Consider the following 12,804-nt stretch of genomic DNA (forward strand, 5'->3'; position numbering starts at 1 on the left):
TCGTTTTGGTTGCTGTTATGTTTCTGGTCTAGATATAATAATAATAATAATAATTCGGACAGCCAAACGAAAAGACTTTGATGATGATGGCGATGGCGACCAAAAAAAACCCGAATATATGAGAAAAAACGAAACGAAGAGAGAGAGAGAGAGAGAGAGAGAGAGAGAGAGAGAGAGAGAGAGAGAGAGAGAGAGAGAGAGAGAGAGAGAAACGATGAACGTATGTATTTTTATTTATATCATCATACAGTATGTATGAATGGAGAAACGAAAGAAAAATATATATTCCCTCCCATGTAATCCATCATTGTCCACGACAACCAGAAATTTATGAAATGAAATGAAATGAAAAAAAAAATAGAAATTTTTTTTTCTCGTCGACAAAGAAGACAACTATGATGATGGTGAATGGTGAATGGTGATGGCAATTGGTGATGGCGATGATGACGGCAAACAAAACAAAAAAAAATTGTAGAGAAAAACATTGGAGAGATAGAGAAAATGGCCAAAATGCCAAAATGTTAAATCCAGAAAAAAAGCATTCAGCCATCATCATTGGTTTTGTTGATGAAAAAATGGAAAATTCTTGTTGTTTTTTTGGTTCCAATTTTCTATTGAATTTTTCGATTCAAATGTTGATGATGATGATACACATGATTATCATGGATTGATCATTGAATCGATTATGGATTAATCATTGGAATTGGAATTGGAATTTGACCAGAATTTTTTTTCAATATGAAACTAAGATTGCCATCTGTTGATGGTGAAAGTAAAATTTTTGATGTTTGTTTTTTACTTTCAAGCAATAGATGGCACCGTGAGTTTTAAAAATTTTTATGAATGTCAAGAATTTTATAAAGAATCCAAAATGAAATCAAATGAAATCAACGAAATGTTTTCAAATTTTATTTTCAAAAATCAAAATCAAAAAATCAAAAATTACACACACAAACACAAACACACAATTAAGTGTCCTCTAAAACTCTATAAATATGACATTATTATTACTGAGTTAGTTTCAAGAATTTTATATTATGATATTGACAATGTAAATGTAAATGTAAATGAAAATTTGTAAATTTTGAGAAATATTGTAATATTATTTATTATAATGATCTTTATAATTAATGTTTTTTTTTCTTAAATATTTATTTACATAAGCTAAACAAGTTTTTTTTTAAAAAAAAAGAATTAACTAATTTTCCATTTGATTTCTACAAAAAAAAAAGAAATCTTCATTCTAATTGATGATAATTGAGACCAATCAATTCATTTGTTAAATGTTGATTATGTTGTTGATGATGATGATGATGATTGTAAGGGTTAACACCACCGTTTTGTTGTTGTTGTTGTGCCATCAATTGATTTGTTATTGTCATATTATTATTCTGTGATGCTGCGGTGAACATTGTTGTTGCTGCTGTTGAATTATATTGATGCGGCTGTTGTTGATGATGATGATTGATTGTATAGGATGATTGATCACAATATTGTTGTTGCTGTTGTTGTTGAAGATGATGGCCATATTGTTGTTCATATTGTGATCCTATAATTTGATTATTTTGCTGTAAAAATGATGATGCGGATGATGCAGACGATGATGCGGATGTTTGAATACTATTTGGTGATGATGCTAAACCTATCGATGATGCATTGGTTGAATCCGGATAATACGAAGAAGAATTTTCATGATAACCATGATGTTGTTGATGATGATATTGATTTGTTGTTGTCGTCATTGAATTACTATTGGATTCTTGTTGTTGTTTTAATGATGTTGCAGAATATTCTGATGGAATACGATGATGCTGATCAGAATAATATTGATTATATTGATTCATTACAATATTATTTGGATATTTTATGGAATCAGAATTGCTATAATTATTATTTGGATAATTATATTGATCATATACCGAGCAACTACCACCATTATTCTGTTGATGATTTAGATCAGAATTTTGATAATTTGATGATGATAAATGATGATTAGCATGATTATGGATAGGATTTACATATGAAGAATCATCATATTGATTTGGACAAGGTGATAATGTTGATGATGATAATTTAGATGTTACGGTGGTGGCGCCACCAGCAGCTACCACTGGATAGGATAATAATTGATCACAGTTGTTTGTATGATGAGAATTTGTTGTTGATGATGCGCTATAATCATTATCGATATTTTGATTTGGATTGTTGAATGTTGCTGCAGTTGCTGTTGTTGAACAAGAATCATCATATGAAATTGATTTGGTTGATTCACATGATGGCGAAAAACATTCAGATTTTATTATCGATGATTGTTGTTGTTCATTATTCTGAAATTGTAAATCAGATTCAAAATATAATTGCTGTTCCGACGGATGATGATGACCATTTTGATTGATTTGTGATGCTATTGGTGGCGGTGCAGATGGTGGTAGTGGCGGGGGTTGAAGATGATATGCAGCTGATGAAATTAATGTTTGTTGATAAATCATTTGTCGTTTGATCTGTTGTTGTTGTTGTTGTTGATGCTGCGGTAATTGATTTTCCAAATTACAATCATCATTATAATAACGATATTGATAATCATTTGTTTTCATTATCATTGAATTTGTGGCCATTGATGGATATGTGGAACATTCAGATGATAATGTCTTTGGATTTACCATCATCGATGGTGATGATAATTGACAATTATTACGTAATGATAATGGATTCTTTTGATGATTATCCATCAAATGTTGTTGTTGTTGTTGTTGCATTGGTGGTAATGTTGGTTGATGATGATAACGATTTAATTTGCCATTCAATAATGTTGTTGTTACCGGTGGTGATATCGGTGATCGATCACCCGAAAGTGCTGATTGTAATAAATATCCACTGGTGGTATTCGTAGTGCTTGTCGTGGATGTCAAAGAATTATTTGTTGTTGTTGTTGTTAATGATGATTTTGTTGTTGTTGTCGGTAGTTTTGGACAACAATCTATTGTTGTTGTCGTTTTTGTTGTTGTTGTTGTTTGATTCTTTTTTGTTATTCTTGATGAACAACCCGAATTCAATATTCCACAATCAATATTAGCACAATGATTATTATTGCTGATTGTTTGTTGTTGTTTTTTCCCGGTACGTTTTGTCGCACGGGTACGTTTTTTTGGCGTTGATCGAATGGTTGAAGTAATCGGTTTCGTTGTCGATGATGATATGATTAGATTGTTGTTTGATGCATTTGTGGTCATTGGAATCGTAGGATTCAATGATGATGGTGAGGTTGTCGTGGTCATCGTCACTGATGTGGAAATAGCGGCGGAGGTGGTGGTGATTGGATCATCAAATGGTAATTTCGGTTCATTGGAATTGAATTTCATTGATAATTCTGGATCGAAATTATCATCGCCAACGACATTATCATCTGCATCTTCGCCATCAATATCGTCATCATCATCGTCGTCGTCATCGTCGTTATCATCATCGGATCCAATACCATCATTACAAGATGAAGATGATGTTTTTGATGAACTTTTTTCATCCGAACCAGTTTTACTATTATTTTGTCGTTTATATTTCATTCTGTTTAACCGAAAAAACAAAACTTTAATCAAAAATTTTAGAGAAGAAAATCCAGGATATATTTACCTTCGATTTTGAAACCAAACTTTTACTTGTCGTTCAGTTAAATCTAATGATGCAGCTATTTCAATCCTACGTGGTCGACATAAATATTTATTATAATGAAATTCTTTTTCCAATTCCAATAATTGTGTATTTGTATAGGCTGTACGTAATCTTCTTGGTGTACTTGATTCACCTAAAATTGTTGATTTTTACAAAAACAAACAGAGAGAGAGAAAAAAAAACAGTGATAATTAATAACAATAATAACGGTAATTAATCAAGGATAATGGTAATGATGATGTAATCAAACAAAATTTGATAAATGATGTTTACAAGAGGAGAAGGAGAAGGAGGATCAGAAGGGGATGAAGAGGGGGAGAAGGAGGAAACATATTTATATTTTAGTTGCTGTTGTCCTTAACCTAATTATAATATTCATTATTCATTTTGATTAATTAATTAATTTAAATTTTTTTTATAAAAAAAATTGGTGATTATGAAATCTTAATTAATTACAAAAAAAAAATCATTTATCTTCATCATCAGCATCAGTCTTTTATTTTTCGGAAATCTTTTCGGAAAACCTTATCGACAAAATCAATAAAGGGAAATCATTTCATTTCTGTCTCTTGTTATTTCTCTCTCTCTCTCTCTCTCTCTCTCTCTCTCTCTCTCTCTCTCTCTCTCTTTTTCTCTCTGGTTTTGGTTACATCATTTTGATGATGATAACTTTAAAGCAAAAAAAAAAGCAAAGATTTTCATCTTCAACACACATCCAGACATTGTGTTTATTGCTATCATCATCATCATCAATGATGCAAATGATGATAAACCATATAATTTTCTTTCTAGTCAAAACAACAAAATCACCCAAATAGCTTATTGGATATTATTATTATTATTATTCATCATCATCATTATTGTTTTCCAGTGCGCAACCTAATAATTAATTTTTTTCTGTTTCACCTTGAAGCATGTTTTTTTTATTGACTTTTTTTTTTTTGTTTGGCAAAATCCACCGAAACAAACAAACAAACAAACAAACAAACAAATGATAAACATTGTTTGTTTGCTTGAGGTGAATAGCATCATTATTATCAATCAATCAATTTTTCGGGTTTTATTTTTCTCTCATCCGAAAACTGTTTTTGTTTGATATGCAACCAATCAAACCAGCAGATACCCGATCATCATAGATCAGATCAGATCAATTAATCATTTTGGATTTTTGGATGTTACCTCTTTTTTTTTTGGATCATCATCATCAATATCGTCATTTTCAAAAGATAAACAAAACAAAAATGAAACAAACTTTTTCAAAAATACTGATTACTCGAATCAGACAATGTTGATGATGATAACTTGCAAAAAAAAGGAAACGCGTGCCAAACTTTCAGTTTGTGGATCTAGTGAAGGAAATCAGTGAGAAAAAAGGAAGGAAAACCAAACCAACCAACCAAACCAGATCAAACCAAAAAGGGTAAATCATTCACTGTGTATGTGGATTCTCACCATATCGGGCAACACATCCAATCATTTATCTGAAACCAGAAAAAAACTAAACGAAACGGAAAAAATCAGCCAGAGAGAGAGAGAGAGAGAGAGAGAGAGAGAGAGAGAGAGAGAGAGAGATTCACCCCTATACCCAATATTCCTCTGGGTTGGTTGGTTGGTTGGTTACCACCATTCTCTGTGTGCATCGAGTGATGATAATGAAAATCATTGAATGAGAAGATTTATTTAAAATCAAAAATCAAAAAAGAATTCTTTCGAAAAAAAAATTCCTGGAAAATTCCTCAAAAAAAAAAAAAATATTTGATTTATGTTTTTTTGCTGTGGATTTTAATTTCGTTTTTTTTGATTCTTTCTCATTATTCTTGCGTTTGATGACAATGTTGTTGTCGTTGTTTAGTGATGATGGGGAATAACATCATCATTTTTCGCTTGAAATCTGAATTTAGCTTTCAATTTTTTCCAGTTTCTAGCTTAATCAATGAATAGAATGTCTTTGTTTTTCGCTTATTCAATTCATTCTGTTTTGTCATTATTTTTTGTTTCTTATTTTGCTTGAATTGACACACACACATGATGCTTTATGATGCACGAAAATTCTGGCTTTTTTTCACGTTGATGAACATCGCCTTTGAGGCAAACAACAGTTTTTATCATTTTTTTTGAGCAAAAACAAGGTATCCTTTTTTCGGTTGTTGTTGTTATTCTTATCTCTCGTATGCGGTGATGATGATAATGTTGCCTTTTTTTCAACAACAACAACAGCAGCAATCAGCCACAAGACAAAAAAAAACAAAACCGGAAGAGATAAAACATATTTTCATCCAAACTGAACCGAAAGAATCTTTCAGCACCATACACAAACACCGGAACTTTTTCTTTTTACAGTGAATATCTCTCTCTGTGTGGATAAAGTGTATCAAAAAAAGAAATTTTCATTCAAAACAAGGCAGCCAAAACAAGAAAAAAAAACAACCAAATTTGATGCCAAATTTTACATCTTTCTCTCTCTCTCTCTCTCTCTCTCTCTCTCTCTCTCTCTTTGCACATCTCTGACTAGCATATGTGTTTTTTATGATTGAAACATCATCATCAACATTGCTGAAATGCAAGAAAAAAAATCGGAAATTCTTTCACAATAACAAGCAAGCAAACAAGATTTATGAGATTTTCGCTCTTTCAAGCATCATTATCCGAGAATCCGAGAGTGTGTGTATGTGTCACACATAAAGAATATTGAATTGAATTGAATTGAATTGATGATGGAGAAAGTCAAAGTCAAACGATGATAATCTGCGGTCAATAACAACAACAACAACAACAAAAGTCAGAATATTTTTTCGGGTTAGAAAATTTCGAATCCCGAATATTGGTGACAAGAAAATCATAACCAGAAAAAAAGAATATTGCCGGGAAATTTGTACTGAAGCAAACAACAAACAATGGGAAAAAATCGAAATTCTTTTTCATTTGTCAATTTCTATAGTCCGGAAACACAGGAAACTTGTTTTCAAATCATTTCGGGTTTTTTTTGGTTCGGTTTGTTTCGGTTTGTTTTCTCTTATTGTTTCCATCATCATCATCATCATCATTGTTTGGTGCAAACAACTATTAATCACAATTGACTGAATGTTTTCATTTTTGTTTTTTGGTATGACGATGAGATGTTGTCGATCAATCGATAGATCAATCGATTGATATTTTGAAATTCTTTTCAAATGAAAAAAGGTATATGTTGTTCTTGATGTTGATATGAAAGAAAGTTTGAAAATATGAGAAATTCAAATAGAAAAACAAAGAGAATTTTTCATTCATTTCAGATTTTCACATTCAAACATTTGATATGAAATACTAGCATTGCAAGCCATTGGCCATTGGCTTCGTCTACTAAGTAGACGAAGTCTAGCTTAGTCATAAGGCCAAGTCCAATGCAAGCCAGCCATTTGTTTATGTAAAAACCAAAAGACCCTTATAAATAAAAAATGCAAGCCATCCATTTTTCGAGCATGCGCATTGAAATAGAAAAAAGTGTTTCGTCTCAGCCAGCCAGCCAGTGTTTTACTTTTTTATGTTATTAGATGATACCATTTTGTTCGTTAAGTAAGAATTTTCATTTCTGATTTCTGATTTTTGACAAGACCTATATCAATTTTTTCTGTTGTTAAGATTGACATGACATGATTATATGACAAACACAAAACATTTTTTCAGTTTCGTTTCATTTTTCGTTTTTTTTTTTGATTGTAAAATTCAAAAAACATTTCGGTAGCCAAGAAATTGACTGATTCTGTCTTTTTTTAATATTCAATTCCGGTACAATTTTATCATTTGTCGATTTCAATAATGATGATGATGATGATCAAGATTGGTAGCCAGGTCATAAAACATGGTTTCCGTTGTCAAACTAACTAGCCAAATGAATGAATGAATTTTTTGTGGCTATTTTTGTCCGAAAAAAATGCTATTTTTTTCCCTTGTAAAATATATTCAACAGTTTGGTTAGTACGGTGTTAAGTTGGCTTCTTCTTTCTCGAAAGAGAAACGAAACGAAATGAAGAACTAAAAAAAAAAGTCGGTAAAATTTCAAAGATTTGCATATGGTTTTTGTTTTGTTTCTGTTTTTCTGTTCGAAAGAATTTCATTGCATTTTCGACAACGAAAAATTCTGTTTTGAATTTTCGTTTTTTTGAAAAGATTTTTTTCGTTTTTTTTCTGTTTGTTTGCTTAAAACAAAGAATGTGCTTTATGACTTTGTTTGTTTCTTGTGTGAATCATAAAAAACCCAAAAAAAAACAAAAAAACGTCAGGCAATCGATTGATTGCCTGAAACCAAATAAAAAAGAAAATCTTTCTTTTGGCCGGTATGATCATAAATGTGACATTATCATTTGTGAAAGAATGGGAAAAAAGCTAGGAGAAACAAAAAACAAAAGAAAAGAATAAACCACCTGTCATTCAATTCATTCAATGAAAACATCTTGACCCTATCCAGTTTTTGGTTTTGTGAATTGTTTGATCAGATTAGATCAGAATAGATAAAATGAAGCAGAAAAGAATTTCTTCTTTTCAGATTTTTGCATTTCGGACGATCCGAAAAGAAGAAACCCAGAGAAAAGTATTCAGAAACCATATTGGCCGACAAATGACCAAGCAAAAAAAAAGTTAAGCTTCAAAGATTATTTTGAACAAACGAAAAAAATTGAAGAAGAATGTCACCGACAAAATAACGAAGAAATTTTACCATGAATTTTCCAAGGATTTTTCTGTATCGGCATTTGACAATTTGAGAATTATGACTAATTGTTGTCGTTCATTCATTTTTTGATAAAATTCAGATTGAACCGAAACGAAACGACGAAAGAAGAAAGTTTTTCGAAAAAAGATATTCTTTTTGCCAAAAAGAAAAACAACAATTTTACGGATCAATAACAAATCAATTTCTAATCATTTTTTTTCATTTCAGATTTGCATATTGATTTTTTTTCGATAGTTACCGAATCGATTGATTGATTGATTAGAATCGTCTGTCGGCAAACAAAAACAAAACACATAATGTGTTAATTAAAACCAAAGATCAATATGTTTCTCATAAGATTTTCTGAAGATTCGTTTTTTGGGTGAGAAACAAGATTGTTTCAATCAGTTTTCAAATCCGTTACAGTAATTTTGGATCAAATTAACACTCAATTACACTGACACACACATGTCTGTGATAAAATTTGTCAAGGTTTTTCCAGCAATTCTTCGTCTAAAATCCCAATGTTGGTCATTCCGTTTGTCAAAAAAAAACCGATTTAGAGAAAATGTTTTAAACATGTTTTTTAAATAATCATTTTTGTCAGTCAGAGATCTCTGAAGATGAAAAATGATTTTTTTTCGCTTTGCTTGTAAATAGTGCGTATATCGGTAGTTTTATTACGATGATTACTATGATGATGATGATGATAATGATCATTAACACTTGTGATGACAACAAGGCAACAAAAACAACAATCATCACCACCAACAAACATCATTAATCATTCTAAGAGAATTTTTCTAGTTTTGTTTTTTTAGTGATTCTGCAAAAAAATTCTTGCGTATTCTGGATTTTATGTAAATGAAGAAAAAGAATATTCTTTTCTTTTCATTTTAAATTCAATGTCAAAGTAAAAAAATCGATTTAACACAAACCTTGATGCTGTTGTTTACGGGTCATTTTTTTATCTTTTGTAATCCAGGCAAAATTATCTGATTGTGGTGCTTGCGGTGGTGGTAGTTGTGCTGTTAGTGATGGTGGTGGTGGTGGTTGAGGTAGATTATTAATATTTGATGAATTATCATTGATGATTGATGATGATGATATAAATTCAGTTGTAGAGTCAACAGTGTTAATAGGTTCATTTTTCATAATTATTGTCGATAATAATGGATTATTATCGGTTGCTGTTGTTGGTGGCGGTGGTGTTGATGAAATCAATGTCGATGTCGTTGATGATGATGATGATGAATTAACCGATAATTGTGGTGGACAACAAATTAATGATGGTAACATTGTGTTAAATGAATTTTTCGTATTTAAAAAATGATCAGGTAAATAATGTTGTTGCTGAGGTTGTTGTTGTTGTTGTTGTTGTTGTTGATTTATCATTATTGGATCATTCAAAGATGATGTTGATGTTGATGATAATGTTGGTGATGATGATGATGTTGATGATGATGGTGATGATACAGATGATGATACGGATGTTGATGATAAAGAAATATGATGATGAGGATGAGGATGATTTAAATATTGTATTGATTGATTTGACGATGATGTTGATGATGATTGATATTTCATTGATAAATTACATGATTGTTGATTTGGTTGTTGTTGTTGTTGTTGTTGTTGATGAATGATGAATGGATTTTCAATTTCCATTTTTTTCCCTTTTTTAACACGGAATATTCCTTTTTCGGATGTTGTTGTCGCGATTGTTGTTGTTGTTAATTTTCATTCAAAAAATCATCACCAAAAAAAACCAGAACAACAACAACAACAACAAATTTTGAAAGAATATTATAGAATGGAAATGATTGAATGTGATTCGTTTTTTCTTCGTTTGAATCAATGGATATATTTTTCGTTTTACTTTCACAATCACACATATGTTAATAGGGAGGTTTTTTTCCGTTGTTGTTGTTTGTTGTTTGGTTTTTGTTCCCGAATTGAATACATCCAGAACAGAAAAATATCAAATGCAAAACAAAATCAAACACTCAATTGTATCGTCCCAGCTGTCAAAACTGTCAAACTGAATGTTTTCTCACTCTATCTCTCTCTGTGTGTGTGTATGTAGCATATATTTTCTTTTCGTCAAATTCTCGTCAAATGTTTTTGATTTGATCCGTAGGGCAATATATAAATGTGGTGTGTGAATTTCCAACAAAAAAAAACAACAACACTCGTAATAGATAACACATTGGGTTCTATTCGTATGTATGTATGTGTTGTGTGTATGTTTTTGCTTTTTTATTTTTTCTTCTATCGACTTGATTCGCCGGTTATTTTATTTTTACCAAATGAAATTTTCAATATTTTTCTGCTGTTGTTTTTGTTGAATTCATTGTGGCTGTAATAAGCTGGACTGTGTTTTTGGTTTATTGGCGACAAACTAAACACAAAACAAAAACATACAGAAAAAAAAACAATACGAAAGAATATTGTGAAATGTTGGAGGAAAAGAAGCACGATTTTTTCGTTGTTGTTGTTGTTGTTTTTCTGGTTGTTGCGGTTTATATGAAAACCATCATCAAAAATTCGTGAACGAAAAAACCAAAACTTTTTTATTTTCGTTGTCCATTCCCTATGATTATCATTTTTTTCTGGTTGAATATCGATTCAATTCACAAACCTAGTATTTAAATTTTCGTAAACAAACCCGATCTTGACTTGTTGTTGTTGTTGAAAAACATAAGATTATAGTTTCTACATAAGAAAAAACTACTGTAAATGTTTTATTCTTTACATAGGAACCGGATACAGGATTGTTTGTGTGTGTGTGGATGTCATGTTTCTTTTCTCACTCAGTTATTTGGCAAATAGAAAAACAATCAATAATTTTCATTGGATGTTTCGATGATGGCTATCTATTCTATAATCAGAAATTTTTTGGTAGAATAACAAAAAAACACATTGGAAAAAAACACAAACACATGTTGCACCACCATCATCATAGTTATCATTATCATCATCAATGGTCATCAATATAGTCGTTTTGGTCATTTTTTAGGACGGCTAAAAAAAGAAGTTTTCATTTCATTTTCATCATTTTTTTTTGTCTGAAAATGATTATTATTTATTGTTGTTGTTGAAGGTCCATTATTATCTCACCTTATTTGATTTTATCAACAACCAAAACCATAACCATAATGATGATGATGATGATAATAATATGCAAATAAACCATACACGCACACCAGAGGAATTTTGTTGTATATGTTTGTTGTGAAGAAACAAAAAAAATTCTTGAAAATTCAAAACATTTTTTTGCTGATATTCTGTGCTGGTCTGTTCAAAAAATTCAAGGGTATATTCATAAGGGTGGATGTTTGATGTTCATTTCAATCAAAAAAAATACTACTATAGAATCTGCTGTGAAATGAAGTGAAAATGATGATGATGTTGATGATTGACGACGAAGACTACGACGACGACATCGACAAATGAAATGATGATGATGATCGCGAAAAACGTGCGTAATAGAGTAGTGTGTATATTTGTCTGATGGAGAATAGTAGTGTGTGTGTGTGGAAAAATTAAGGATGTGGCTCCACAAACTGAGAAAAAAAATGTTTCTCCTATCAAACATCATACATTACATACATTACTCTTTCTTTTTTTGCAAATAGATTTTTCTCTCTCTCTCTCTCTCTCTCTCTCTCTCTCTCTCTCTCTCTTTGTATTATTATTATTTTCGGTTATTATTATAACACAAAACAATGTGCGCGCGTGCGGAAATTTTCAAAAAAACGGGAATATCTTTGTGTGTTTATAAGTTAGAAACAGAATGCAGAAAAGGTTTTCTTTTTTTTCGGTTGTTGTTGTTGCTGTTTTTGTGATTTTGTTATTCTTTCTCTCTCTCTTCCTTTCATATTGACTAATGAAAATTGAATAAGTAGATTTTGTCAGTGTTGTTGTTCATGTTGTTGTCCTTCACAGCCTCAACATTCATAGGAGAAACAAAAAAACATTGTAGAATTCATTCAGTTTTTCAGCAAGAAAACTTTTCATTCAAACACGTGCACTTTATTCCAGCAAAAAAAAAGTTATCAATTCTTGATCGATATTCTCTATAATAATCGTACATATATATCGAGAGAAAAAAAATGAAATGTTTTTTGCATCGCTGCTGTTGTTTGTTGCTTTGGTGGTTGATGTTTGGAAAAATTTGTCCTTCAAAAATTCATTAAATTCATTATCAGATTGATTCGAATGGAAACAAAAAAGAAAAGAAATTTCAAATGAAATAAACAAAACCAAAATTGAACAAACCAAAATGTTTATCATGTGATGAATGATGTTCATGTGTCTGTGTTGGATCGATTGATCGATTGATGAATGATGATGGTGGCCACACATGAATGATTTGAATATTTCAGTTAGGTGTTGAGAGAGAGAGAGAGAGAGAGAGAGAGAGAGAGAGAGAGAGAGAGAGAGAGAGA

At 30.9% G+C, this 12,804-nt stretch overlaps 1 protein-coding gene across 1 annotated transcript; it reads right to left on the reverse strand.

Annotated features, from left to right (window-relative positions):
- Positions 1-887: 887 nt before the first annotated feature.
- On the reverse strand, positions 888-11,957 carry LOC113799838 (uncharacterized). The gene is made up of 3 exons (XM_075821499.1): positions 9,292-11,957; positions 3,628-3,799; positions 888-3,561 (listed from the first exon to the last, which is right to left on the reverse strand). The coding sequence occupies exons 1-3, from the start codon at positions 10,019-10,021 to the stop codon at positions 1,239-1,241; spliced, it is 3,225 nt and encodes a 1,074-aa protein (XP_075677614.1). The 5' UTR covers positions 10,022-11,957; the 3' UTR covers positions 888-1,238.
- Between the last annotated feature and the right edge of the window lie 847 nt (positions 11,958-12,804).

This window comes from Dermatophagoides pteronyssinus, unplaced genomic scaffold (assembly GCF_027571235.1).
Source record: "Dermatophagoides pteronyssinus isolate colony J.1.1.1.1 unplaced genomic scaffold, Derpt_VIB-CSIC_2022.12 sq0011, whole genome shotgun sequence".
NCBI lineage: Eukaryota > Metazoa > Arthropoda > Arachnida > Sarcoptiformes > Pyroglyphidae > Dermatophagoides > Dermatophagoides pteronyssinus.

Excerpts from the sequence above, each read along its gene's own strand:
- LOC113799838 (XM_075821499.1), bottom strand. The coding sequence starts at position 10,021 with ATGGAAATTGAAAATCCATTCATCATTCATCAACAACAACAACAACAA. Across the intron at positions 3,800-9,291 it reads CCGTAAACAACAGCATCAAG|GTGAATCAAGTACACCAAGA; the intron begins GTTTGTGTTAAA and ends CAACAATTTTAG. Across the intron at positions 3,562-3,627 it reads GTTTGGTTTCAAAATCGAAG|AATGAAATATAAACGACAAA; the intron begins GTAAATATATCC and ends TCGGTTAAACAG.